At 65.1% G+C, this 27,091-nt stretch overlaps 1 protein-coding gene across 1 annotated transcript in view; it reads left to right on the forward strand.

The window, feature by feature from the left end:
* FLNC (filamin C) overlaps positions 1-27,091 on the forward strand; it is a 29,647-nt gene continuing 2,556 nt past the window's right edge. Inside the window, exons 1-42 of the mRNA XM_054631212.2 lie at positions 1-1,161; positions 3,119-3,367; positions 3,662-3,759; positions 4,160-4,310; positions 4,863-4,981; positions 5,106-5,183; positions 5,923-6,085; positions 6,648-6,848; positions 7,238-7,375; positions 7,768-7,894; positions 8,286-8,422; positions 9,114-9,307; positions 9,419-9,532; positions 9,805-9,948; positions 10,337-10,460; positions 10,844-11,004; positions 11,146-11,236; positions 11,448-11,617; positions 12,188-12,305; positions 12,902-13,164; positions 13,516-14,113; positions 14,768-14,941; positions 15,435-15,597; positions 16,285-16,445; positions 16,910-17,077; positions 17,539-17,662; positions 17,753-17,909; positions 18,154-18,343; positions 18,790-18,813; positions 18,911-19,158; positions 19,898-19,985; positions 20,071-20,211; positions 20,425-20,553; positions 20,681-20,854; positions 21,442-21,603; positions 21,927-22,130; positions 22,793-22,945; positions 23,038-23,160; positions 23,898-24,158; positions 25,566-25,835; positions 26,228-26,365; positions 26,677-26,792. Coding sequence (XP_054487187.2) covers positions 825-1,161; positions 3,119-3,367; positions 3,662-3,759; positions 4,160-4,310; positions 4,863-4,981; positions 5,106-5,183; positions 5,923-6,085; positions 6,648-6,848; positions 7,238-7,375; positions 7,768-7,894; positions 8,286-8,422; positions 9,114-9,307; positions 9,419-9,532; positions 9,805-9,948; positions 10,337-10,460; positions 10,844-11,004; positions 11,146-11,236; positions 11,448-11,617; positions 12,188-12,305; positions 12,902-13,164; positions 13,516-14,113; positions 14,768-14,941; positions 15,435-15,597; positions 16,285-16,445; positions 16,910-17,077; positions 17,539-17,662; positions 17,753-17,909; positions 18,154-18,343; positions 18,790-18,813; positions 18,911-19,158; positions 19,898-19,985; positions 20,071-20,211; positions 20,425-20,553; positions 20,681-20,854; positions 21,442-21,603; positions 21,927-22,130; positions 22,793-22,945; positions 23,038-23,160; positions 23,898-24,158; positions 25,566-25,835; positions 26,228-26,365; positions 26,677-26,792 — 7,143 coding nt within the window. The 5' untranslated portion in view covers positions 1-824. The remainder of the gene's footprint in view (positions 1,162-3,118; positions 3,368-3,661; positions 3,760-4,159; positions 4,311-4,862; positions 4,982-5,105; positions 5,184-5,922; positions 6,086-6,647; positions 6,849-7,237; positions 7,376-7,767; positions 7,895-8,285; positions 8,423-9,113; positions 9,308-9,418; positions 9,533-9,804; positions 9,949-10,336; positions 10,461-10,843; positions 11,005-11,145; positions 11,237-11,447; positions 11,618-12,187; positions 12,306-12,901; positions 13,165-13,515; positions 14,114-14,767; positions 14,942-15,434; positions 15,598-16,284; positions 16,446-16,909; positions 17,078-17,538; positions 17,663-17,752; positions 17,910-18,153; positions 18,344-18,789; positions 18,814-18,910; positions 19,159-19,897; positions 19,986-20,070; positions 20,212-20,424; positions 20,554-20,680; positions 20,855-21,441; positions 21,604-21,926; positions 22,131-22,792; positions 22,946-23,037; positions 23,161-23,897; positions 24,159-25,565; positions 25,836-26,227; positions 26,366-26,676; positions 26,793-27,091) is intronic.

A 27,091-nucleotide genomic window follows, 5' to 3' on the forward strand; every position in this document is an offset into this window, starting at 1 on the left:
CCGGGCCGGGGCAGCGCTTAAAGCCGCCGCCGCCCCCCGGCCCCGCCACTTGCCGCCGTCGCCCCTGGCCCAGGAGCGCTCCTGGGACGCACCGCGAACACACCGGACCCCGCCGCTCCGGGAACTACTCGGGAACCGAGCCGGGACCCTACCGGACCCCCCAGCCCTCCGGGAACCCACCGGGAACCAGCTCCACCACCGGGAACTTGCACCGGGACAGAGCCAGGACACCAGCCCCGACCCCGGCAATAGGGACCCCTACCCAGGGCACCGGTACCGAGCAGCGAACCCCTCTCGGGACAGCGGGACTGAGACGGGCCCCCGTCCTCAGGCACCCGTACTGACCCCGGGCACCGGGACCCTCCCCGGGCACCGGCACTGACCGAGGACGCCGTCCCCCATCGCCGGGAACTGGGACCCCATCCAGGACCCACCCGGACCCCTGCCCAGGAACCAGGACTGACCCGGGACGCCATCCCTCAGCCCCGGGACCCATAGCGGGCACCAGCACCCAGCCAGGGCCCCACCCGGGACACCAGCTGTGACCCAGGACACCGGCCCCGACCCGGGACACCGGCCCCCAGCGCCAGCTTCGCCACCGGGACCCAGGAGCCCCACCCCGGGCACCCACAGGACCCCCACAGGACCCCGGCCCTGATTCGGGACCCACCCCACGGTACCAGGATCCCTTCGGGACACTGGGACTGACCCGCGACCCCCACCCAGCACCAGAAGTGACCCAGGACTCCCCCCCCACCCACTCGGGACCCTCCCCAGCACCCAGGAACCCCCCTGCCCACCGAGGAGCCCCCGACCCCTGCAGGATGAACTCCACTTACGAGGCAGCGCCGGGCGAGGACCCCGAGGAGCTCCCGGCCACCGAGAAGGACCTTGCGGAGGACGCGCCCTGGAAGAAGATCCAGCAGAACACGTTCACGCGCTGGTGCAACGAGCACCTCAAGTGTGTGCAGAAGCGCATCGTGGACCTGCAGCGCGACCTGAGCGACGGGCTGCGCCTCATCGCGCTGCTCGAGGTGCTCAGCCAGAAGAAGATGGGGCGCAAGCACCACCCGCGCCCCAACTTCCGCCAGATGAAGCTGGAGAACGTCTCGGTGGCCCTCGAGTTCCTGGAGCGGGAGCACATCAAGCTCGTGTCCATTGGTGGGTGTGCAAGGGGAACAGTGTGAGGGGGAAAGGGGAATGGGAGTGTGAGTGTGCAAGGCAGGGCAGGGGTGGTGCCCTGGGCAGAGCGTGGCTGTGGGTACAGAGTGAGGATGGGGCTGGCCGTGAGTGTGTAAGGCCAATGGACAAATGAGGATGAGGAATGAGTGTGCAAGGGTGGGAGTGAGGGGGGCATGGGAAATTGAAGGTGAGTGTAGGAGGGCAGGGGTGGACAAGTGAGGACATGGATGGGTGTGTAAAGGGATGGATGGGTGTGAATAGGGTGAGAGTGCACGGGTGGGGATTGCAGGAGTGGGAGTGGAGGATGGGTGTGCAAGGGGCATGATGGACAAATGAGGATGGGCCCGTGGGTGAGTGTGCAAGAGCAGGGTGATGGATGAATGGGAATGGAGGGTGTGTGCAAGAGTGAGGCCGATGGACAGATGAGAATGGGGATGGATGTGCAAGGGCAGGGGTGACAGGAGCGGGATGAGTGTGCAAGAGCGGCGGAGGGATGGGAACGGGGGTGAGCGTGCGAGGCTGGAGGCACCGGGCGGGTGTGCAGGGGGTGCGTGTGCGAGGGCGGTGCGGTGTCGGGCCGGCCCGCGCGGGGCCGTGCCATGCGGGAGGGTCCGGCCCGTGCCGTGCCGAGCCGGGCTGTGCCGTGCGGAGCGGGGGGTCCGGCCCGTGCCGAGCCGAGCCGGGCTGTGCCGTGCGGGTGGGCTGAGCTCACGCTTGGCCCGGGGCCGGGGCGCTGAGCTCACGCGCGGGGGGGCCCGGCCCGCACTCGCACCCACCCCTGCAGGGCCCCAGCGCCCACCCCCACCCGACAGCTGCACGGTGACCCCCCCGGCACGGGGCAGGGCTGGGCCCCCCCGCACGCCCGGACCGGGGCTGCCAGACCCCCTCCCGCGGTGTCACCTCCCCTCCCACGCGCGTCTTTGCTCCCTCCCGGGATCCCCCAGGTGTGACCCCGAGTTTTGGGCACCCCCCAGGTGTGACCCCGAGTTTTGGGCACCCCCCAGGTGTTGCCCCCCGGAGCTCCCGGCGGGGAGGGGTTTGTCCCGCCCCGTCCCACATCCCCCCATTTCCTCCCTGAAACGCGATCGCTCGTGGGGGGAAGCGGCGGGGGAAGGGAGCGGGGGAGGGTCCGCTCCGCGGGGCGCTGGGGGAGGGACCGGGATGCCTCGGGCCCCCCTCCCCCCCCAGCCCTCCCCTGCCTCAGTTTCCCCACGGCGGCACTCCAGGAATGCCTTGGGCGGGCAGGGTGTGTCGTTCCTGGGCGCTCATTGGGGTCCCCCGGGTGCGGCCGGGGTTGTGCCCCCCCCCAGGGCGGGTGCTGGGGTCGCTGCAGGGTGTGGGGGCTCGGGGTGCTCGGGGGGTCCTCCCTCGCTTCTGGGATGTCCCCAGGCAGGTGTTGGGGTGCAGGGTCCCGTGGCACTGCCGGGGGTGTCGGGGTGCCCCGGGACGGGTCTGGGGTCCGTCCCGTTGTGCCGCGGGATGTCGGGGTGTCAGGGGTGCCCGTGGCGGTGCTGTGGGGTTTCGGGGTGTCAGGGGTGCCCGTGGGGTTTCGGGGTGTCAGGGGCCCTGGGGTGGTGCTGTGGGGGTTCCGGGGTGTCAGGGGCCCTGGGGTGGTGCTGTGGGGTTTCGGGGTGTCAGGGGTGCCCGTGGTGGTGCTGTGGGGTTCCGGGGTGTCAGGGGCCCTGGGGTGGTGCTGTGGGGTTTCGGGGTGTCAGGGGTCCCCGTGGTGGTGCTGTGGGGTTCCGGGGTGTCCCAGGCAGGCCCTCCCATTATCCCCACTCCCGCAGACAGCCAGCACGGCACCCTGAGGCTGATTCCGCGGCTGTCAGGGTGCGGGGGTCCCTCCAGCGGGTCCCACAGGATGTCGGGGTGCCCCGGGGGGACTCCCGAGTCCCAAGGGATCTCGGTATTCAGCCCCCCCGTTTCTGCCCCACAGACAGCAAAGCAATCGTGGACGGGAACCTGAAGCTGATCCTGGGGCTGATCTGGACCCTCATCCTGCACTATTCCATCTCGATGCCTATGTGGGAGGAGGAGGAGGACGACGAAGGCCGCCACCAGACCCCCAAGCAGCGGCTGCTGGGCTGGATCCAGCACAAGGTGCCGCAGCTGCCCATCACCAACTTCAACCGCGACTGGCGCGACGGGAAAGCGCTGGGAGCGCTGGTGGACAACTGCGCCCCGGGTGAGCGGCGGGGCCGGGGGGCACAAATGGGGGGACAAATGAGGGGAAACTGCGCCCCGAGGGAGGGGGGAGTAGGGGGCGGGGGCAGGGGGCAGCTGGCAGGGGTACGGGGGGTACGGGGTGCAGGCTGGCTCGGGGGGCACCGATGGTGGAGATGCTGGGGGCAGCAGGCGCAGAAGGGGGGTCAGGATGGGGAGCAGGATTGGGGTCAGGATGGGGAGCAGGATTGGGGGTCAGGGCGGGGTCAGGACGGGGGTCAGGACAGGGTGCACCCCTGACCCTTCTGCCCCCCAGGTCTGTGCCCAGACTGGGAGAAATGGGACCCCAACAAGCCGGTGCAGAACGCTCGGGAGGCCATGCAGCAGGCAGACGACTGGCTGGGAGTCCCCCAGGTACGGGCATGGGGGGCGTGGGGGGCACTGGGGGGTCCCAGGTACATGGGGGGGCACTGGCACTCGCCCAGGTACGGGGCAGGGCAGGAACAGGCGGGGGGGGGGCACTGGGAGAGGATGCTGGGGGTGCCAGGGCCTGTCTGGGGGTGTCCTCCGGCCCCACAGGGGTCCCGGGGCATTTGGGTACCCCATAGCACTTGTGGGTGTGGTGGGGGTGTGGGTGTGGGGGGTTCCCCAGCAGGGCAGGGAGGGTCTCAGGAGGGTGTTGGGGTCTCAGGAGGGTCAGGCAGGTGTCAGGGGCCCCTCCTGGCAGGGGGGTGTGTGGTGGGGGGATTCCCCAGCAGGGTCCCCCTGGGTGGGGGTGCCAGGAGGGTCTGATGGGTGCTGGGCTTCCCGCCAGGTGATCGCCCCCGAGGAGATCGTGGACCCCAACGTGGACGAGCACTCGGTGATGACGTACCTGTCCCAGTTCCCCAAGGCCAAGCTGCGGCCGGGGGCCCCCGTGCGCCCCCGGCTCCCCGAGCCTGGCCGCGCGCGCGCCTACGGGCCCGGTACGGGGCTGGGGGGCAGCTGGGGGGAACTGGGGGGCTGCTGGGGTCCCAGGACAGGGGGGAGGTTTGTGGGGGCACCAGGGGGCTGGGGACCTGGCACAGGTGGGACATGGGACACAAAAGGGGCACGGAGCCCACGCAGGGGGAGCTCAGGGGCACAGGGGGCACACGGGGAGGGTACCGGATGGGGGCCGTGGGGGCTTTGCAGCCCAGCACAAGAGAGTACCTGGGGGCTATGGCTGTCAGGGCATGAGAGTAAACCATGGACCCCCTCCCCCAGCCCAGGGACTCCTCTCCAGTCCTGGGCTGTCACTGTGCCCAAGGACACCTGAGGGAAACCCCAGGGTCTCCACTCCCCACCCAGGGCTCCCCAAGAGTCCCCCTATGAGCAGGGACCCCTCAAAGTCCTGCCAGGCTCACCTGCCCATACTCAGGAGAACACCATTGACCCCCTGCTACCACCAAGGACAACCTGGGGGCCCAAAGTCCTGGGGGGTTTTGGGGGCTGGGCCCCTCCCTGACTCCCCCCCCCTGACTCCCCCCCCCGTGCAGGCATTGAGCCCCAGGGGAATGTGGTGCTGCGCCCTGCCCAGTTCACCGTGGAGACCCTCGAGGCGGGCGTGGGCGAGGTCCTGGTCTACGTAGAGGACCCCGAGGGACACACTGAGGAGGTACAGGGGGTCCTGGCCCCCCCTCTGGGGGCTCCCCCAGTCTCCCTCTCTGGGAGACCCCCCCAGTGCCCCAGCTCTGTGTCACCCCCCCCCCCCCCCCATTTTGGGGTCTCTTCCACTGCAGGCCAAGGTCGTCCCTAACAATGACAAGAAGCGAACGTACAGCGTCACCTACGTCCCCAAGGTTGGGGGGCTGCATAAGGTGAGCCCCTTGGTGACCCCCCCAAGGCAACCCTTCCGTGCTACCCTCCCTGCAACACCCCCTGCTGTACCCCCATAACACACCCCCTGTGATGTCCCCGTGACACCCCCACCCCGTGACACCCCCGCCCCATGACACCCCTGTGTCCCAGAGTGGTGGCTGCCCCTCCCACACCTCCCTCCCAAGGGGAATGGGGGACCCCTGGCACAGTGGGGTTTGGGGGTCCCTAGGGGGTCCCTAAGGATCTCTGGGGGGCTCCCCTTGGGATCCCTGGGGGTGGCACTGGGTGGCCCTGGGGTGCCCTATAGGGTCCCTGGGGTGCCACACTGAAGTCTCTGGGGAGAGGTGCTGTGATGGGGGACCCTGGAGTGTCCCGTTGGCATTCCTGAGTGTCCTCTGCTTTAGGGTCCCTGGAGGGGACAGTGGGGAGTCCCTGGGGTGGTCACTGCTGGGGGAGGGGGGGGGGGCTCCTCTTCAGCTTGAGATCCTGGGAGGTGTCCCTGGGGTGTGCCAAGTGCTGTCCATGTCTCTGGGGATCCATGGGGGTGTCCCTGGGGATCCATGAGAGTGTCCCTGGGGTGTGCCAGGTGCTGTCCATGTCCATGGGGATCCATGAGAGTGTCCCTGGGGTGTGCCAGGTGCTGTCCTTGTCTGTGGGGATCCATGGGGGTGTCCCTGGGCTGTGGTCCCTGACCCCCTTGGTGTCCCCTGACGCCCTTGTTGTCCCCGTGCCCTGCAGGTGACAGTGCTGTTTGCGGGGCAGAACATTGACGGGAGCCCCTTTGGGGTGAACGTGGGCATGGCCCTGGGCGATGCCAGCAAGGTCACGGCGCGCGGCCCCGGCCTGGAGCCCGTGGGCAACGTGGCCAACAAGGCCACCTACTTCGACATCTACACTGCAGGTGGGGCACCGGGGGCTCTGGGGACATGTCCCTGGCACGGCCAGGAGACTGGGGACATGCCTTCATGGTGGCACGGCCATGGCATGGCCCAGAGACTTGGAGGACGTGTCCTTGTGGTGGTGTGGCTGTGGCATGACACACTGGCACTGTCCATGTCCTCGTGATGACATGGGGTGGCCTGGTGGCCCTGGGGTTGTGTCCTTGGAGTGGCAGGGCTGTGGCATGATCTCATGGTGGCTTGGGGACACCTCCTCCTCATTCCAGCATGGCCAGGTGGCTCTGGAGACGTGTCCTCGAGGTGGCCTCCATGTAGCATGACCTGGTGGCCCTGGGGCCACACCTTTGTGGTGACATGGCCGTGGGGTGGTCTAATGGTGGCAGGGCCATGGCATGGCAAGTGGCACCCAGACTGTGTCTTTCTTGTGCCATGGCCATAGGTGGCCTGGTGGCCTTGGAGCCACGTTGTCAGGGTGACAGGGCCATGGCATGGCTGGGTGACTCTGGGGACGTGTCCCCACGGTGGCCTGGCCATGGCACTGAGCGCGTGTCCTGGCGATGGCAGGGGCTGGCTCGGGCGATGTGGGGGTGGTGATCACGGACCCCCAGGGCCGACGGGACACAGTGGAGGTGATGCTGGAGGACAAGGGGGACAACGTGTTCCGCTGCACCTACCGGCCTGTCCTCGAAGGGCCACACACCATCTGTGTCACCTACGCTGGTGCCCAGGTCCCCAGGAGCCCCTTCACTGTCAACGTGGCTGAAGGTGAGGCTCCCTCCTGCGTCCCCACGTGGCTCCTGAACATTTGTGGCCACTGTAGCTATGAAAATGACACCTGTCAGCGGCCCCACGTCGCCCAGCTGTGACCACGGTGGCCCCAAGGCACCCAGTGGTGACCGTGGTGGTCCATGACACCAATAAGTGACCACGGGTGAACCCATGGTCCCCTCACACTCCCCAGGGTGTCCCTCTGGCACCTCTGTCCCCAGGGGTTGGTTCCTTGTGTCCCTGAGAACGCCGTGGCACTCCCCTGTCCCCAGGGCATCCCCAAGGCATCCCCATGTGCCGCTCCCAGCCCTGGGACACCCCCGTTCCTGTCCCTGGGGGTTCCCCAGGGTGCCCCTGGTTCCTGGTGGTGCTAACGGGATTTGCAGCCTGCACCCCCTCGGCGGTCCGGGCCACGGGCAGGGGGCTGCAGCCACGGGGCGTCCGAGTGCAGGACGTGGCCGACTTCAAGGTTCTGACGCGGGGCGCGGGCAGCGGGGACCTGCGGGTGACACTGCGGGGACCAGGTACGTGCCACTGTGGGAGCATGGCGGGGCTGGCAGCCTGGGGGCACCGTGGGTGTGGGCAGCGGGGACCTGCGTGTGACACTGTGTGGGAGCATGGTGGGGCTGGCAGGCTGGGGGCACCGTGGGCTTGGCCACTGGAAGGATGTGGGGAGGGTCCTACGGGGGGGGCCATGGGTGAGTGTACGTGTGGGGGTCCCCCATGGAATGGATACAGATGGGGGACCCATGGGAGTCTGGGGTTGGGGACACCGTGGGGGTGACCACGGGGAGGTGGGTGCATGGGTGGGGGTCCCATGAGGCTGTCCATGGAGGTTGGATGGCTGGGGGCCATCCTGGGGTTGACCATGGCTGGGGGTGCCCTGGGGTGGGTGCCCATTTGACCCCTCCCACAGGGGGCACGGAGGAGCCGGTGACGGTGCGGGACGTCGGTGATGGCGTCTACGAGTGCGAGTACGTGCCCCGGGTGCCCGGCACCTACCAGGTGTCCATCACCTGGGGCGGCTACGCCATCCCCCGCAGGTCAGTGCCCAGCACGGGGGCAGGGGCAAGGAGGGGGTGGGTTTGTGCGGGGGGGGGGCGGGGGATGTACAAACCCACCCCTCACTGCCCCACCACCCTCCCAGCCCATCTGAGATGCAGGCGTCCCCCTGGGGTGGGGGGTTTGGGGAGTGTGGGGTGTGTGTGGGGTACAAGCCCTCCCTCATCCTCCCTACCAATCTGAGGCGCAGGTGTCCCCCCAGCGGTGGGACATATCTGGGGGAACTTGGGGGTGCAGGTGTGTGCAGGTGTAGTGTAATCCCCTCCCTCCCATTACCCCAGCCCATTCGAGGTGCAGGTGTGTGAGGGGATGGGGGTGTACAGGTGTGTACAGGTGTGTTACAGCCCCCCTCACACCTGCCTGTGCCCCCAGCCCCTTCGAGGTGCAGGTGTCCCCCCAGCCGGGGGCACAGAAGGTCCGGGCCTGGGGGCCGGGGCTCGAGGGCGGCGTCGTGGGGCGCCCTGCAGACTTCGTGGTGGAGGCCGTCGGCACTGAAGTGGGGACACTCGGTGAGCAGGGGGGGTGTGGAGGTGGGGGGCACTGTGGTGGGGACCCTGGGTGAGCCCTGAAGGGGGGGACATGGGGACAGGGTTGGGGCACCGTGGCGGGGACATGGGGACAGGGCTGGGGGTCCTGTGGTGGGGACAAGGGCGTGCGTGGGTGACACCCTGGTGGGGACACATGGACAGAATGGGGGCCACCATGGGGCAGCGTGGCACTGTGGGGGGTGCCAGTGTGGTGGGGACTAGGGCACGGAGTGTGTGAAAACCCACTGGGGACATGGGGACAGGCTGGAGAATGGGCACCATAGTGGGGTTCCCCACCGCTGTGGTGACACAGGCATGCAGAGGTGGTGACATGGGGCAGGTTGGGGGTGGCCCCAGGGGGATCAGGGGGACACGGGTGGTGCCACACTGGGGGGACATGGTCACAGAGAGGGGACAATGGTCTGGGGGGACATAAGGACATGTTAGGTGTCACCCTGCTGGGGGCCTGGGCACAGAGGGGGGACGAGGACGAGCTCTGGGGGTGGTGGCACAGACACGGTGGGGGGAGGGGGTGAGCTCTGGGGTGGTGGCACAGACACAAAGGAGGATGAGGATGAGCTCTGGGGGCAGTGGCACAGGCACAGAGGGGGATGAGGATGAGCTCCGGGGGTGGTGGCACAGGCAGAGGTAACGGTGGCTGCGGTGCCCGCAGGGTTCTCCATCGAGGGCCCATCCCAGGCACGCATCGAGTGCGATGACAAGGGCGATGGCTCGTGCGACGTGCGCTACTGGCCCACGGAGCCGGGGCTCTACGCCGTGCACGTGGTCTGTGACGACGAGGACATCCGGGACAGCCCCTTCATGGCTGATATCCGCCCCGCTCCCCCCGACTCCTGGCCTGACAAGGTGCTGCGACCCATGGCAACCCACGGATCCTGCTGTGCCCTATTGCACCTCACCTGTGGGTGCTGGGGGTGCCAGCACCCCATTGCATCCTTCTAACCCCCCCCTCCACAGGTGAAGGCCTTTGGGCCAGGGCTGGAGCCCACTGGCTGCATTGTGGATCGCCCAGCTGAGTTCACCATTGATGCCCGTGGTGCCGGCAAGGGGCCCCTCAAGCTCTATGCACAGGTGGGAGCTCTAGGGGCTGCTGGGTGACACTGGGTGCTGTTGAACACCTTTGAGTACTGTTGAACAATGCTGGGTTCCGTTCAGTGTTGTTGGGCACCTCAAGCACTATTGGGTGCTGTTGAGCACCCTTGGGAGCCACTGGCCAATGCTGAGAGCCATTGGGCACCTTTGGGTGCCACTGGCCAAAGCTGAGAGCCATTGGGCACCTTTGGGTGCCACTGGCCAATGCTGAGTGCTGTTGGGCTCCCTCACCTCCCCCCTGCTGCTCACAGGACGCCGAGGGCTTCCCCATTGACATCAAGGTGAAGGACAACGGTGACGGCACCTTCCACTGTGTCTACGTCCCCACCAAGGCCATGAAGCACACGGTCATCGTCGCCTGGGGGGGCGTCAACACCCCCAACAGCCCCTTCCGTGTGGGTGTCGTGGGGGCCCATGGGTGCTGGGGTGGCCGTGGGGGTCCCTTGAGGTGTAGGGAGGGGGTGTTGGTCATGGAGGGTGTTAAGGTGTCAGGTGTGGGGCATGGGAGTCCCATGGGGCTGGGGGTCAGGGTGGGGCTGGGGGCCCATGCGGTGATGTGGATGGAAATGGGGGTCCCATGGGGTGCTGGATATGGGGATGGAGGTCCCAGACCCATAGGGTGCTGGGGTAGGGCTGGGGGTCTCATGGAGTGCTGGGGATGGGAGTCTGGAGTGGCTGGATGGAGGCAGGGTGCCGGTGGTGGTGTTGGAGGTCCCGGTCCCATGGGGTGCCAGGGAGAGAGGGGTCTGTGCCCCTGCCCCATGAAACACTGTGGGCCCGCAGGTGAGCGTGGGTGAGGGCAGCCACCCCGGCAGGGTGAAGGTGCACGGGCCAGGTGTGGAGAAGACGGGGCTGAAGGCCAACGAACCCACTTACTTCACCGTGGACTGCAGTGAGGCTGGACAGGGTGGGTGCAATGAGGGGGGAACTCCTCTGTGGGCATGAGGCTTGTGTCCCTGGGCCAGCATCCCTGGTCCTGGACCATTTCCGCCAGTCCTGCTCCATCATTCCTGGATCAAGGGTCCTTTATTCTGGGCCCATCAGTTCTGGTCCTAGTCCTGCATTCCTGGTCCTACATCCCCGATCCTGCATCCCTGATCCTGGTCCATTGTCCCTGCTCCTGGGCCTGCATCTCTGTTCCTGCACCTGCATCCCTCGTCCATTATCTCTGATCCTGGTCCATCAGTCCTGTCCATCCCCTCCAGTCCTGATCCAGCCCCCTGCCCCCTCTCCCCGGTCCCACTCCTTGGTGTCCCCCTGGGAGGGCCACTGACCCGGCCACCCCCACAGGTGACGTCAGCATTGGCATCAAGTGTGCCCCAGGCGTGGTGGGGCCGCTGGAGGCTGACATCGACTTTGACATCATCAAGAATGACAACGACACCTTCACGGTCAAGTACACGGCGCCGGGCGCGGGGCTCTACACCATCATGGTGCTCTTTGCCAACCAGGTCAGGGTCCTGGCACTGCCCCACATCCCCTGGAGCCCGTCCTGCCCTCTGTGGGGTGCCCCCAGCCCCAGGGCCCAGGTAGGGCCGAGGCTTTGACGCCGTGGAGCCCCCGTGTGACTGTGCCCTGGTCTTGGTCCCCAGGAGATCCCTTCCAGCCCCTTCCGCATCAAGGTGGACCCATCCCACGATGCCAGCAAGGTCAAAGCCGAGGGACCTGGGCTCAGCCGGACAGGTGAGGGGCCAGTGGGGTGGAGCACATGGGGTGGGGGTGATGGGTGCTGTGGGGCAGGTGCTGCGAGTGCTGTGGGTCCCACGGTGGCTGACACAGGGGGGCAGGGGTGGAGGTGGGGATCCCCACCCATTTCTGGGTGCTGTGGGGCAGGGACTGTGGTCCTGTGGGTGCTGTGGGTTCTGCAGTGACCTGAGCTGATGCTGTGGTGCAGGGGTGGAGGTGGGGACCCCCACCCACTTCCGCGTGCAGACGCGGGGCGCGGGGAAGGCCCCCCTGGACGTGCGGTTCGTGGGGTCGGGGCCGGGCCCGGCGGTTGCTGACTTCGAGGTCATCGACAACCACGACTATTCCTACACTGTCAAGTACACCCCGCTGCAGCAGGTGCGTGCTGGGGGCACCGGGACCCCGGGCAACATCCCATGGAGGCACCCAACCAGTGGGGGCACCCCAACCCACAGGGTCACCCCCTGGGGGAATGTATGCCCAACCTACCGGGGCTCCCCGGCCCATGGGGTACCCAAGAGGGGCCCCCTCACCGACATCCCATTCCCTGGGCTCCCCCAAGGACACCCCCCCATAGAGCCCAGTGTGTAGGGGCACTCCATGAGCACCCCCTCCCCATAGGCACCCCCAGCTCCTGGGCAACCCACCTCTATGAACCCCCCCATTGCCATGGACACCCCACCTCTGTGGGCACCCCTAGGGGCAGCTGCAGCCCCACATGTGTACCTGTCAACCCAGGGCACCCCCAGGTCCACGGATTCCCCCACCCCTGGGAATTTACCGTCCCCAGCAGCCATGGGTGACCCCCAGCCCCCCTCAGCCTTATGGCTATGTGGGCACCCCCTTGGAACCCCCCAGCACCATCCCCTGGGTGCCTGCCCTCTGCCCCATGGCTGGGTGCTGTGCGGGGGTCCCCAGGCACACCCTGAAGTGCAGTTGTTCCTGCAGGGCCCCCTGTCTGTGGTGGTCACCTATGGGGGGGACCCCATCCCCAAGAGCCCCTTCCCCGTCACTGTGGCTCCCCCCCTGCAGCTGGGCAAGGTCAAGGTGCAGGGGCTCAACAGCAGTGAGTGCAGCACTGGGGGAATGGTGGGGGGACCCCGAGGGAGGGGAGTGCCCTGCATGTGGCGTGGAGTGGGGGGCGGGCCCTGGAAGGGACACCTGAGCACTGGGGGCACCCTGGGGAAAGAGACCTTGGGGGGGACACCTTGGGGACAGGATCAGTCTGGGGGGGCACTCTGAATGTGGGGGAGGGCACTCTTGAGTGTGGGGTTCAGCATGGGGTGAGGGCACATGGGGGCACGGACAGTGCATGTGGGGGTACCTGGGTGGGGGATACACACCCTGGTTATGGGGTGCAGCTTGGGGGCCCCAAGGGTGGGTTGGGGGGCACCCTAGTTGGAGAGCTTTGGGACTGCCTGTGCATTGGAGCAACCAGGATATGGGGGACAGATATGGGTGGGGGCATGGGGGGGACACACACCCTGTGGGGAAACAATACCCTGGATATGGGGGACACCCTTGGGTGGAGGGGACACACCCTGGGACAGACACACACACCCTGCCCCGCATCTGGGGGACACATCTGGGTATGGGGTTCTCCATAGGTCTGGGGGCACCCCAGGGCATGGGGTGCCCCTCTGACCCCCCATTCCCCTGCAGAGGCAGAGGTGGGGCAGGTGCAGGAGTTCCAGGTGGAGGCCCAGGGTGCAGGAGGCCAGGGTCAGCTGGAGGTGAAGGTGACGGGCCCCTCGCGGCGCCCCGTGCCCTGCACAGTGGGGCCTGCCCCCCCTGGGGGCCCCCACCCCGTCACCTTCACCCCCTCCGAGGAGGGGCCCCACCGCGTCGAGGTCACCTACGATGGGCACCCGGTTCCCGGCAGCCCCTTCCCTGTGGAGGCTCTGCTGCCCCCTGACCCCTCCAAGGTGAGCCTGGCACACGCGTGTGCCGCAGGGATCTGTTTGTGTCCCAGCCCCTGTGTGTCCCTCTGCCCTCCTGACCCCCACGCGCTGCTCACAAGCCCCAAATGTGCCTATACCCCCATAACCCCTGCATGTCCTCCCTGACCCCCATGTGTCCCTGTGCCTGCAGGTGGTGGCCTCGGGGCTGGGGCTGCAGGGCAGTCACCTGGGGGTCCAGTGACCCCTACCTGTCCCTCAGTCCCCTTGCCCCCTACGTGTCCCTCTGTCACCTTGCCCCCTACGTGTCCCTCTGTGCCCTTCATCTCCTCCTGTCCCTGTGTTCCCCCTGACTCCCATGTGTCCCTGTGCCTGCAGGTGGTGGCCTCGGGGCCAGGGCTGAAGGGCGGCCGTGTTGGGGTCCCAGCCCCGTTCTCCATTGCCACGCAGGGCGCGGGCAGTGGGGGGCTGGGGCTGACAGTGGAGGGGCCCTGCGAGGCCAAGATTGAGTGCCAGGACAACGGGGACGGCTCCTGCGCCGTGTCCTACCTGCCCACGGCGCCCGGGGAGTACCACATCAACATCCTGTTTGCCGGGCGCCACATCCCGGGCAGCCCCTTCACGGCCGCGGTCACGGCGCCCTTCGACCCGGCCAAGGTGACGGCCTCAGGGCCAGGGCTGGAGCGCGGCCGCGCCGGCGAGGCCGCCGTCTTCTCCGTGGACTGCTCCCAGGCCGGCGAGGCTGAGCTCACCATTGAGATCCGCTCCGAGGCCGGCGTCAAGGCCGAGGTGCTGGTGCAGAACAACCGCGACGGCACCTACGCTATCACCTACACCCCGGCCTGCGCCGGCGCCTACACCATCACCATCAACTACGGCGGCCTCCCGGTGCCCAACTGCCCCGTGCGCGTCACCGTGGACCCGGCCGTGGACACCAGCAGCGTTAAGGTCTACGGCAAAGGCGTGGAGCCGCGAGGTGAGCGAGGGGCCACTCACCATGGCGCCTCCTTCCCTTGGGTGGGGGTCTCCTTCTCTCCAGCAGCATCCTGTTCCTGTGGGCATCTCCTCCTCCTGGGTACCCCTGTGGACACCACCACAGGCATCTCCCCTCTATGAGCATCCCCGTGGGCTCCCCATCCCCATGGGCACCCCATCCCCGTGGGCACCTCGTCCCTGTGCATGTCCCCTCTCTGAGGACATCCCTGCCCACAGGCATCCCAGCCCCATGGGCACCCCATGGACAGCTCTTCTCACGTAGGGGATTTCTGGGCACCCTCTAGACATCCCTCCATGGACACCTCCCCCTTGCATGGACAACCCCGTCGCTGTGGACACTCCCGTGGTCACAAACATCTCCTCCCCATGGGCATCCCCTCTAATGGGGGCTCTCCTGGGCACCCCACAGGCAACCCCCCCTTGCCCTCACCACTACTCAGGGTCCCTGTGGTTTTCCCCTCATTCCTGGGGGGAAGTTCTGGGGATGCAGAGGGTGTGGGGTGGGCACCCCAAGGGTGTGCCAGTTCCCCCCTGAAGCTGCTGTGTGTGCCGAGGGGGCAATGGGCTCTCAGAGGTTGCTGTAAGGGACCCTCAGGTGAGCTCTGGGTCCCCTTGACCACCCTGTACCCCTCAGGAGTGCTGCGGGAGGTGGCCACTGAGTTCACGGTGGATGCACGGGCACTGGCCCCCACCGGGGGACCCCACGTCCGGGCACGGGTGCTGAACCCCTCAGGGACCCCCATCGACACCTTCGTCACCGACCTCGGCGATGGCACCTACCGCGTGGAGTACACACCCTTCGAGGAGGGTGAGGGACCCCCACAACCCCCCGGGAGAGACCCCCAGGTCCTCTTGCAGAACACAGACATCCTGGGGGACTCCCAAACCCCTAGGGACCCCCAGCCCCCTGGGAACCTCCAGGGACCATGAGCTCCCCCAGGGACTCTGCTCCTACACCAGACTCCAACTTTCCCCCAGGACCCCAAGTCCTGGCCAGGCATTCTCCATTCCTCATGAGGGACCTTCAGAGAGGGAGGGACCTTCCCGTACCATGTCCAAGTGGGGACCCCCTTCAATTCCCACTGGATCCCCAGAACCAGGAACACCCAAGACCCCTGAGACACCTCCAAAATCCCAATCTGGGACTCCCAGCCTCCCCAAAAACCTCATCCAGGGATCCCCAAAACCCCCAAGACCTTTCAAACCCTACTGAGGGATCCCCAAAATCCCCTGAGAATCCCCACCGCAGAGAGCCCTTGTGCCCCCTCCATGGGCAGTGTGTGATGGTGTCCCTGTCGCAGGACTGCACCTGGTGGAGGTGACATACGATGACGTGGCGGTCCCCAAGAGCCCGTTCCGTGTGGGGGTGGCCGAGGGCTGCGACCCCACCCGCGTTCGGGCACACGGCCCCGGCCTGGAGGGCGGCCTGGTGGGCACTGCCAACCACTTCACTGTGGAGACCAGGTGGGCACTGACCCCCAGCCTCAACCCAGCCCTGCTCCCCAAAGGCCAAATCCCTGCCCTACAAATGCCCTGCCCGAGCCGTGTTCCACACCCACGGACCCCTCATGCTGTCCGTGTTGGGGGGTTTGGGGTGGGCATGGCTCCCTGCTTCAGTGCGGAGACCAGGTGGGCACCAGCCCTGAGTCCCTCCATTCCCACACCCACAGACTCCTCCCCCAGAGATGTCACCTCCATCCCAAGCCACCATCTCCACTGCCTGTCGTGGAAGTGCCACCACTATCCCCTTGCACCTGTGCCCTTCATGTGCATGTCCCGTCTCTATCCCACATCACCAGCCTGCCACCTCCATCCTATGCTGCCACTCTGGCATCTTCATGTTCTGCCATGGAGGTCCCACACTCAACCTCTTGCATCCTCTACCACCTGTGTCCTTTTCCATGGATGTGCCACCTCCATCCCATGTCACCAAACAGGCATCTCCCCCCCTGCTATGAAAGTGCCACCTCCATCCCATGTCACCAGGATATCATCTCTGTCCCCTTGCTATGGAGGTGCCACCTCTGCCAGGGAGGTGGCACCTCCCTCCCCCTGCCAGGGAGGTGGCACCTCCATGTCCCCACCATGGCAGTTGTTCCCCCTGGCCCCTCCGTGCCTGTGTCACCTCTCTGAGTGGTGGCGTGTCCCCAGGGGCGCGGGCACTGGGGGGCTGGGCCTGGCCATCGAGGGTCCCTCAGAGGCGAAGATGTCCTGCAAGGACAACAAGGACGGGAGCTGCGCGGTGGAGTACGTCCCCTTCACGCCTGGTGACTACGACGTCAACATCACCTTCGGCGGCCACCCCATCCCCGGTGCGGGCACACACAGGGACAGGGGTGGGGGGACATGTCCTGGCTGTCATCTCTTGGTCGCAGGGCTTCACTGTGGTCATGCCACCCATGGTGGCTCCACAGCCAAGTTGTCCCCTGCCTGTGCTGTCCCCAAAGCCATGGCTTTGGTACCCCTGTGGCCACGCTGACCGATGGTCGTGTTGTCCTCATGGCTCCCATTGACCCCATGGCCACATTGACCTTATGACACACTGGCCCCACAGAGTGTCCACGCACATGATGGACACGCCAACTGTACGGCCACGCTGTCCCTGTGCCCCTGTTGAGCTCATGGCCACGTTGACCTTGTCCCCACGCTGACCCCATCCCCACACTGACCCCATCCCCACACTGACCCCACACTCACATTGGCAGTGGCCACACCGCCCCCATCCCCAGCTGCCCCACGCTGCCTCCCTCATGCCCTGACCCCTCTCTCCACACAGGGAGCCCGTTCCGGGTGCGAGTGCGGGATGCTGTGGACGCCTCCAAGGTGACGTGCTCGGGGCCAGGGCTGGGCCCCAGTGTCCGTGCACGGCTCCCCCAGAGCTTCACCGTGGACGTCAGTGCTGCGGGACGTGCAGCCCTCGAGGTGACGCTGCTGGGACCCACTGGTACGTGGGGACATGGGGGGCATGGGGGGCCTGTGTCTTGTGGGGTGTCCTGACCTCTGGGGTGTCCTGCCTCTTGTCCTACTCCGTAGGATGTCCTGGCCCTTGGATCCCATGGTCTATGGAGAGTCCTGCCCCCTGGGGTGCCCTGACTCCTGGGTTGTCTGGCACCATGGATGCCCTGTTCCAAAGGGTGTCCTGCCTCACGGTGTCCCCTGTTATATAGGGTGTCCTACCTGTAGACGTCTCCTGCTCCATAGAGTGTCCTACCCCATAGGACATCCAGCCCCATGGATACCCTTCTTCATAGGGTGTCCAACTCCATGGGGTGCCCTCCTCAGGGATACTCAGATCCACCCAGGGAGGTTGTACCCTACATGCTGCTCTATACCCCCGATGTCCTCCTCTCCCACACGTCTCCCTGCCTCACATGTCCCCACCCCACATGTCCCACTGCCCCGCAGGGCTGTCGGAGCCAGTGGAGATCCGAGACAACGGTGATGGCACCCACAAGGTCACCTACACCCCAGCCACCGATGGGCCCTACACAGTGTCTGTCAAGTACGGGGGGCAGGAGGTGCCACGCAGGTGAGACCCTGCCCCGGGTGGGCACAGGGGGACAGGATCCCCACACAGCCTGGAGATCCCGGCACCCTCCTGACTCCCTGCCTCCCCCAGCCCCTTCAAGGTGACGGCGCTGCCCACCCACGATGCCAGCAAGGTGCGGGCGAGTGGCCCTGGGCTGAGCGCGGGAGGGATCCCTGCCAGCCTCCCCGTGGAATTCACCATTGACGCCCGCGACGCCGGCGAGGGACTGCTCACGGTGCAGATCCTGGTCAGTGCGTGAGGGGGAGACACGGGGGAGTGTGAGGGTTGTGGGGGGCGCACTGAGGATGGGCTACTCACAGTCCAGATCCTGGTCAGTGCAGGGGGGGTCATGGCTGCTGAGCCCCACATGGTGCCCTTTTCCCCACATCCTGGGGTGCTGAGCCCCACATGCTGTCCTTTCCCTCACATCATGGGGTGCTGAGCCCCACAGGGTGCCCCCAGCACAGGGCACTGATGGGGGTTGCCTGCAGGACCCCGAGGGACAGCCCAAGAAGGCCTCAATCCGGGACAACGGGGACGGCACCTACACAGTGTCCTACGTGCCCGACGTGCCGGGGCGCTACACCAGCACTGTCAAGTACGGGGGCGACGAGATCCCTGCATCGCCCTTCCGGGTCCTGGCCGTGCCCTCTGGCGATGCCAGCAAGTGCCTCGTCACAGGTGGGGCTGCCCCCCAATGTCCTTATGCTGACCTATGTCACCCCTTGCTGGCATCCCCTTGCTGACCCACAGCATCCTCTCACTGCCCCACGATGTCCCCTCGCTGCCCCACCGCACCCCTCCCTGCCCCACAGCATCCCTCCTGCCCCACAGCATCCCCTCCTGCCCCACAACATCCATATGCTGACCCACAGTGTCCCCCTGCTGTCCCACAGCACCCACCCCAGACACCCCTGCCTTACCCCCACCACCCTATGGCTCCGTGGCTGCCCCCCAGCACCCCTGCCACCGCCCCCAGACCTGCCCCGCAGCGCGGTGGGGATGAACGGGTGCCCCCAGGACAGGATGTGCCGGCCCCCCCGGAGCCCCCCGGCCCCCTCGGCACCCCCGGCCCCCCAACCAGCCCCCCAACCCCTTCTCACCGCTCTCCCTGGTCTTTCTTGCAGTATCCATTGGGGGCCATGGACTGGGTAAGTGGTGCCAGGGGGCAGTTGGGGGGCTGGGAGGAGGCAGTTGGGGGATAGGTTTGGAGTCCCCCCGTGGCCCTGAGCCCACCCTCCCCTGCAGGTGCCTGCCTGGGCCCCACGATCCAGATCGGGGAGGAGACGGTGATCACGGTGGATGCAAAGGCAGCGGGACAGGGCAAGGTCACCTGCAAGGTGTCAACACCTGATGGTGCCGAGCTGGACGTGGATGTGGTGGAAAACCACGATGGCACTTTTGACATCTTCTACACTGCTCCTGAGCCCGGCAAATACGTCATTACCATCCGCTTTGGCGGGGAGCACGTCCCTAACAGCCCCTTCCATGTCATGGTGAGTGGGGCACTGTGGGGGGCACTGTGAGTCTGGGGGAGTTGTGATGGGTCAGACTTCGGGAGACCACGGTGTGGGCAGCGTGGAACTGGGAGACCACGGTGGGTGCCATGGGGCAGAGAGCTGGGACTCTGATGGGCACCGTGGGGTTGGATGATCATGCTGGGTGCTGTGGGGCAGACAGGTGGGGCTATGGGGTTGGGAAACAGTGGTGGATCCAAGGGGCAAAGAGTCAAGGGCACAACGGACAGCATGGGACAGATTTTGAACACCAGGGTGAAACCATGGTGGGGTTGGAACATCATGGTAGGCATCAACAGACAGAGGACTGGGGCCGTGGTTGACACCAAGGGACAGAGAGTTGGGTCAGTCAGCGTGTAGTTGCAAGAGCACAATGGGCACTGCAGGATTGGGTGACCATGATGGGAGTTTTGGAATTGGGGAACCATAGAGGGGCAGTGTTGGAACAATAGTGAGACCATCATGGAGCTGAGAGTTGGGAGACTATGGTGGGCACTGTGGGGCTGGATGACCATGGTGGGCACTGTGGGGCCAGGGTTGTAGTGTTGGGAGTTAGGATCATGGTGGACACCCTGGGTTTGGAGGTCATGAGGGCTGATCACAGGGCTGGGAGAACCCAAGGAGAACACCTTGGGCATTCTCATGTCCCCTCTATGGCCACCCTGGGGCTGGGAGCCCACCATGAGGTTCTCACCCTCCCTCTCTGCCCCACGATCAGGCCACGGAGGAGCCCCCAGCCACCGCCGAGAACCTCCGGCCTTTTAACCTCGTCATCCCCTTCACGGTGCAGAAGGGTGAGATCACAGGTACAGCACAGGGTTGTGGGGATGGGGACCACCCCTTCAGGCACCAGCCCCCCTCTTGGTGCCCCTACTGACAAAATACCCCCAGGTGAGGTGCGGATGCCCTCGGGGAAGACAGCGCGGCCCAGCATCACCGACAACAAGGATGGGACAGTGACAGTGCACTATGCCCCCTCTGAGAAGGGGCTGCACGAGATGGATATTCGCTACGATGGCAACCACATTCCCGGTGAGCCACTGGGGGTCACTGGGAGCCACTGGGGGCCACTGGGAGGTGGCTGAGGGAGGTTGATATAATTGTGCCCTGGCTGGGCTCCTGTGGGGCAGGCACGCACCACGGTGTGGAATGTCCCTGTGGAATGTCTCTGTGGGGTCCATGGTTGGTCACCCTTGTGTTGGGGTGTCCCCATGGGTCTCTGACCATTGTCCCTTGTGTCCCCAGGGAGTCCCCTCCAGTTCTATGTGGATGCCATCAACCCACGTCACGTCAGTGCCTATGGGCCTGGGCTGAGCCATGGGATGGTCAACAAGCCATGCACATTCACCATTGTCACCAAGGATGCTGGCGAGGGTGAGTGATTGCCAAGGGGGGCTGGGAGGTCATAGGGACCCCCCAGTGCCATCAAGAGGGACTGGAGACCCCTGTTGCCTCCTGACACCCCTTGTCCCGTGCTTTCTGACAATGCCTGTGCCTCCAGGTGGGCTGTCCCTCGCGGTCGAAGGTCCCTCCAAGGCGGAGATTACCTGCCAGGACAACAAGGACGGGACATGCACCGTGTCCTACCTGCCCACAGCCCCTGGCGACTACAGCATCATCGTGCGCTTTGATGACAAACACATCCCGGGCAGTCCCTTCACTGCCAAGATCACCGGTGAGACAGGCTGGGGGCACAGTGCACAGTGGGGTCTGGGGGAGTTCTGGGGGTCCTTGGCAGCTCCGCGTGGCCATGGGGGCACCTGGTTGGCCATGGAGACCTCTATGGAGTCATGGCCATGAGGGCACCTGCGAGGCTGTGGGGGCACTTGTATGACCATGGGGGCACCTGTGGGTCACGAAGTCCATGACATGGTCATGGGGACACCTGTGGGGTAATGGGCACACTTGCCCCATGGCCATTGGGACAGCTGTGGTGTCTCTTGTCCATCCCTGGCCATCAGGATCCCCCCTCCCATGGCCTTGGGGACACTGTGAAACCTTGGAGTCCCCAACCCATGGCCATGGGGGTGTCATAGAGCTTTGAGGACCCCATCACAAGGCCCTGTAGACCTTGTGGGGACTCTATCCATGGCCTTGAGGATGCTATTCACACACCTTTGGGCAACCCCTGATTCTGAGGACCCTCTCCATATGTCCATTGGGACCTTGTGGGGCTTTGGAACATCATTCCACCACCCCTGGGATCATACTCATCTTGTCGCCCACCTTGGGCTGATGTCCCTGCTGATGGCATCTCTGCAGGGGATGACTCCATGCGCACATCCCAGCTCAATGTGGGCACCTCAACGGATGTGTCCCTGAAGATCGCAGAGACAGACCTGAGCCTGTTGGCGGCCACCATCCGCGCACCCTCGGGCAACGAGGAGCCATGCCTGCTCAAGAGGCTGCCCAACCGTCACATCGGTGTGCAGGGACACGGGGACACCACGGGGACACAGGGACATGCAGATGTGGGCACAGGAGAACTGGCACATGGGCACATGAGAGGAGGATGTGGGACCTGGGAACTTGTTGGGACAGGGAACAGTGGGGCTATGGGGTCACAGGGATGGGTGGCCTTGTGGCATTGGGTCAGCAGGGGGTTGGTGGCCATAGTCAGGGGACTTGGATGGTGACCAGGGGCTGATGGAGGTGGCAGGGGCTGGTGGCAGTGGCTAGGGGATGGGGATGGTACATGCGTGGTGGCCAAGTCTGGTGGTGGTGTGTGACCGCTGTGTCCTCCCCAGGCATCTCATTCACACCCAAGGAGGTGGGTGAGCACGTGGTGAGCGTGCGGAAGAGTGGGCAGCACGTCACCAACAGCCCCTTCAAGATCCTGGTGGGACAGTCAGAGATTGGTGATGCTGGCCGGGTCAAGGTGTGGGGCCAGGGGCTTCTGGAGGGCCACACCTTTGAGGTAGCTGAGTTCATCGTGGACACACGCAGCGCTGGTGAGGACATGGTGGGGGATGGCCGTGGGTGAGGGGGTAGCCATGGCCAAGGGCAGGATGGGGTGATGGCCATGACCATGAGTAGGTTGTGGCCACCCAAGGATGAGGTGGTGGCCATGGTTATTGCAGTGGTGTACTAAGGCCACGTGTGATGGTGGCCAAAGCTACATGTGGCCAGGATGATGGTCATGGCCAAGGCCGGATGATCCCTGTGGCTGGGGTTGGATGGTGGCTGTGGTGGCGATGTGGCCATAGCCGGGATGATTTGAGGACCATGGCCATGCTACAGCTGTGGCCAGCACAGGATCATGTGGTGGCTATGCTGTGACCTTCATCTAAATGGGATGGTGACCATGGTGGTGGCATGACCAATGCACAGGTGAAAGGTGGCTAAGGCCATGCCATGGCTGTGGCCAACAGGATGGGCTGGTGGCCATGATTATGGGCATGGTATGACCATGGCCAGGATAGAGTGGTGGCCATGTCCATGGTGCAGCCAAGAGGGTGATGCTGTGGTGACCATGGCATGGCTGTGGCCAGGACAGGGGTGATGCCTGGGATTGGGTGGTGACCATGGACAGTTTGGGCCTGTGGTCATGGTTTGACCATGACCAGGACAGCTTCCATAGGACACCGCTGATCATGTCCCCATGTCCACCCAGGTTACGGCGGGCTGGGCCTGTCCATTGAGGGCCCCAGCAAGGTGGACATTAACTGTGAGGACATGGAGGATGGCACCTGCAAAGTCACCTACTGCCCCACTGAGCCTGGCAACTACATCATCAACATCAAGTTTGCTGACAAACATGTCCCAGGTGGGGCTGGGGGAAACATAGGGGACAGAGGGTTGTAGTGGGGAAGGGTGCTAGGACCCCCAGGGGGTGACTGAGGTAACTGTGTCCCACAGGGAGCCCCTTCACGGTGAAGGTGACGGGTGAGGGGCGGATGAAGGAGAGCATCACGCGCCGGCGGCAGGCGCCCTCCATCGCCACTGTTGGCAGCACCTGCGACCTCAACCTTAAGATCCCTGGTAGGGTTGGCCTTCCTCCTCCTCCTCCTCCTCTCAACTTCCCTCCTTCTCCTCCTCCTACTCCTCTTTTCTCCTCTTCCTCTTCTTTCTCCTCTTCTCATCTTTCATCCTCCATTATCCTCCTCTTCATGCTCCATCATCCTCCATCCTCCTCTCTTGCTCCTCTTCTTCTCTCTTCCCCATCCTAATTTTCTTCCTCCTCCTGCTTTGTGGGCCATGGGGATGGAGACACATCTCAGCCACTCCAGCTCTGATTTCTCCTTGCTTCCTCTTTCTCTCCCCTCCGTGCGTCTGTGTCCATGTCTGTGTCCTTCTGTGTGCCTGTGCCTGTGTCCTTGCATCCCACTGTGCGTGCCACCCCGCACTGATACCTCCATCCACATGTCTGTGTGTCCATTTGCTCCTATCCACGTGTCCATCTCTGGCTTCATCCACCCTTGGCTCCACCCCTCCCTGCACCATTCTCTACTTCCAACCCTGTGACCCCCCATGTCTCCACCCATCATGATTCCATCATCCCTGTGTCCATCCTTGTCTCTGTCCCTCCGTGTCTCCACTCATCCATGTCTCCTCCCATCACCACATCCATCCCTCTGTCCATTTATCCCCATGTCTATCCATATCCTCCTGTGTCCCCGTCACCCCTCTGTGCACCCTTCCATTCCCCCTCCGTGCTCACACCCTGTGGTCCCCACGTGTCCGCACTGTCCCTCTGTGTCCCGCGGGACGTTCCCCAGGGAACTGGTTCCAGATGGTGTCGGCGCAGGAGCGGCTGACGCGCACGTTCACGCGCAGCAGCCACACGTACACACGCACGGAGCGCACCGAGATCAGCAAGACGCGCGGCGGCGAGACCACGCGCGAGGTGCACGTGGAGGAATCGACCCGCGTGGGCGGCGCCTTCCCCCGCGCGCCCCCGGAGCCCTTCGGGGCCTTCGGGGCCTTCGGGACCCGCGAGGGCATCGGCACCTTCGCAGCCCCCGCGCGCGCACACGAGGGTGCGTCCTGCCCCGGCTCCTTTGGGGGCTGCGCCTGGGGCTGTGCAGCAAAGTGGGATGGCACGAGGGCTGCGGGTGCATGAGGGGCAAGTGCACACCTGGGCTGGGTGTGCAGGGCACTGTGCTTGCACGAGGGGCGGGTGGGCATGAGGGGAGTGTGAGTGCAGGGAAGTGTGTTTGCACAAGGGCTGGGTGCACTGGAGCATCAGTGTGTGTTTGCACAGAGCTGTGCTTGCACAAGGACTGGGTGTGCAGGGAAGTGGGCTTGCATGAGAGCTGGGCACACTTGCCATGGGAGTGCCCTTGCACACAGCTGTGTGTGCTCACACAAGGGCCCACCTGTGTGTGCCCAGGACACACCTGGGACAGTCTCCCTGGCACATGCCTGGGGGCTGCTGTGCTGATGGGGAGTGCCCTTCACATGGGATGTGTGCGGAGGAGGGGGAAACTCTGGCTCTTTGCACATGCAGGTGCACACCTGCTTACGGGGTGTGTGTGCTCAGCCCAGAGGGCTGTGGGTCCCCTCAGCACGAGTGTGCAGTCCCTCAAGGGCGTGTGCATGTGTGTGCACACGTGTGTGTGAATGTGTGTGTATGCACGCTGGCAAGTGCATGTGTCCTGTGCATGAGGGGGTGCACTTGCAGGGTGGGGTGCACCCACTGGGGGGATGTACATGGGCTCTGGTGGGTGTTGTGATGCCAGGGCACACTAGTGGCAGGGTGGTGGGAGGACAGTGACAAGGGTGCCCTGGTGGTGGTGTAGCAGGGTGTTAGTGTGCCAGGGAGCCCTTGGGATGATGGTGAGAAGGTGATGGGGCATTGGGGTGCCCCAGTGCCCTGATATCAGTGTGACAGGATGTTGGGGTGACAGGATAACACAGGGCCCTGGTGATGCAGGGGCGCTGTGGTGCCAGGGTGATGTTTTATGGGGTGCCATGGTGACAGGATGACAGGGTGCCCCAGTGACAGGTGCTGGGGTGCCATAGTGACATGGTGATATGGAAATGGGGTGCAGAGGGGCTGGGGTGCAGGGGTACCCAGGTTACAGGATGATGGAGTGATGTGGTGACAAGGTGCTCTGGTGACAAGATGACAGTGTGTCATGGAGTGCTGGGGTGCCATAGTGGCGCAGTGGTGGTGTGACAACAATGGGGTGATGTTGGGGTGCCCAGATGCCTGCAGGGTGATGTGATGCGTGCCTGCAGGCAAGGCATCAGCGCAGGAGCTGGGATGCCATAGCGGTGGGGTGTTGGGGTGCCAGTGTGTTGGGGTGCCCACGGTGAGATGGTGCGTGCCTGCAGGCGAGGCGATGGTGCAGGAGCTGGGATGCCATAGGGGTAGGGTGTTGGGGTGTTGCTGGGGTGCCAATGGTTTTGGGTGCCCACGGTGACATGGTGCGTGCCCGCAGGCGAGGCGTCGGCGCAGGAGCTGTCGGCGCAGGTGCTGAGCCCATCGGGGCAGCGGCGCGAGGCTGAGGTGGTGCCAGGGGCTGCAGGGGTGTACAGCGTGCGCTTCGTGCCCCAGGAGACGGGCGCCCACACCGTCAGCGTCAAGTTCCGAGGGCAGCACGTGCCCGGGAGCCCCTTCCAGTTCACCGTGGGGCCCCTGGGCGAGGGTGGCGCCCACAAGGTGCGCGCGGGGGGCACCGGGCTGCAGCGCGCTGTGGCTGGCACGCCAGGTACGGGGGGCTGCCAGGTGTGATGGGGGCCTGGGGGCTGTGGGGGCAATGGGTGTGTGGGTGTGATGGGGATGTGGGGGCAGTGAGGGAGGGGTGCTCTTGGGGTGATGTGTGTGGGATCTGGGTGCTGTTGGGGGTGTGGGTGGCTATGGGGGGGGTAGGTGCTATGTGTGTGTGGGGTGTTGGTGAAATTTGGGGGCTCTGGGTGCTGTGACGGGGGATTTGGGTACAGCTGGGTGTGGGGGCAATGGAGGGATGGCACAGGTGCTCTGTGTTCCATGGGTGGGATGTGGGTTCTCTGGGTGCCATGGGGAGGTGGGTGCAGGTCTGTGCTGGGTGTCACCATCCTGGGGTGCCATTGAGGGCCAGGGTGACCCTGGTGACCCCCACAGCTGAGTTCAGCATCTGGACACGTGAGGCGGGCGCGGGGGGACTCTCCATTGCTGTCGAGGGGCCCAGCAAGGCTGAGATCTCCTTTGAGGACCGCAAGGACGGCTCCTGTGGCGTCTCCTACCTGGTGCAGGAGCCAGGTGAGGGGGGGCTGTACCCCAACACCCCCAACCACCCTAACTGCCCCTAACATCCTCCAGGGTGCTCAGCCTCTGGCTGGGGCCACAGGACCCTCATATGAGGAGGAACCCACATGCAAATGTATCCCCAATTAAGGGTGTCCTCCCAGGAGGATGTCCCCAAATAAAGGTGTCTCTCTGCAGAAGTGTCCCCATGGGAGGGTGTCTCCATGAGTGGTGTCTCTGTGCATGGGTGTCCCCACATAACAGTGTTCCCAAGGGAAGGTGTCCCTGTGTGGGGGCTCCCTGCCTGACTGTCCCCTGTCCCCCAGGTGACTACGAGGTGTCCATCAAGTTCAACGAGGAGCACATCCCTGACAGCCCCTTCATTGTCCCTGTCGCCTCCCACTCCGATGATGCCCGACGCCTCACTGTCACCAGCCTTCAGGTACTGGGGACAGCCCCTGTGAAACCCTGGGGCACCCCTGGGCTCACATGCCACAGGATGCCCTCTGGGTCCCCAGGTCACTCTTGGGCTGCTCTGAGCCCCTATTGCACTCTTGGGATGCCCACTGTGTGCCACCATTGGGTCTCCTGTGGCACCCTTGGACCCTCTGGGGCCACCTCTCCCTCCCTCATGTAATTCTTGGGCCCACCTCTCTCTCCCTCATGTCACCCCTAGACCACCTTTATGTCCCTCTGTGCCAGCCTTGGGACCCTCTCTGGTGCCAGTCTCACATCCCTTGT

The sequence above is a fragment of the Agelaius phoeniceus genome, chromosome 5 (assembly GCF_051311805.1).
Source record: "Agelaius phoeniceus isolate bAgePho1 chromosome 5, bAgePho1.hap1, whole genome shotgun sequence".
Taxonomy (NCBI): domain Eukaryota; kingdom Metazoa; phylum Chordata; class Aves; order Passeriformes; family Icteridae; genus Agelaius; species Agelaius phoeniceus.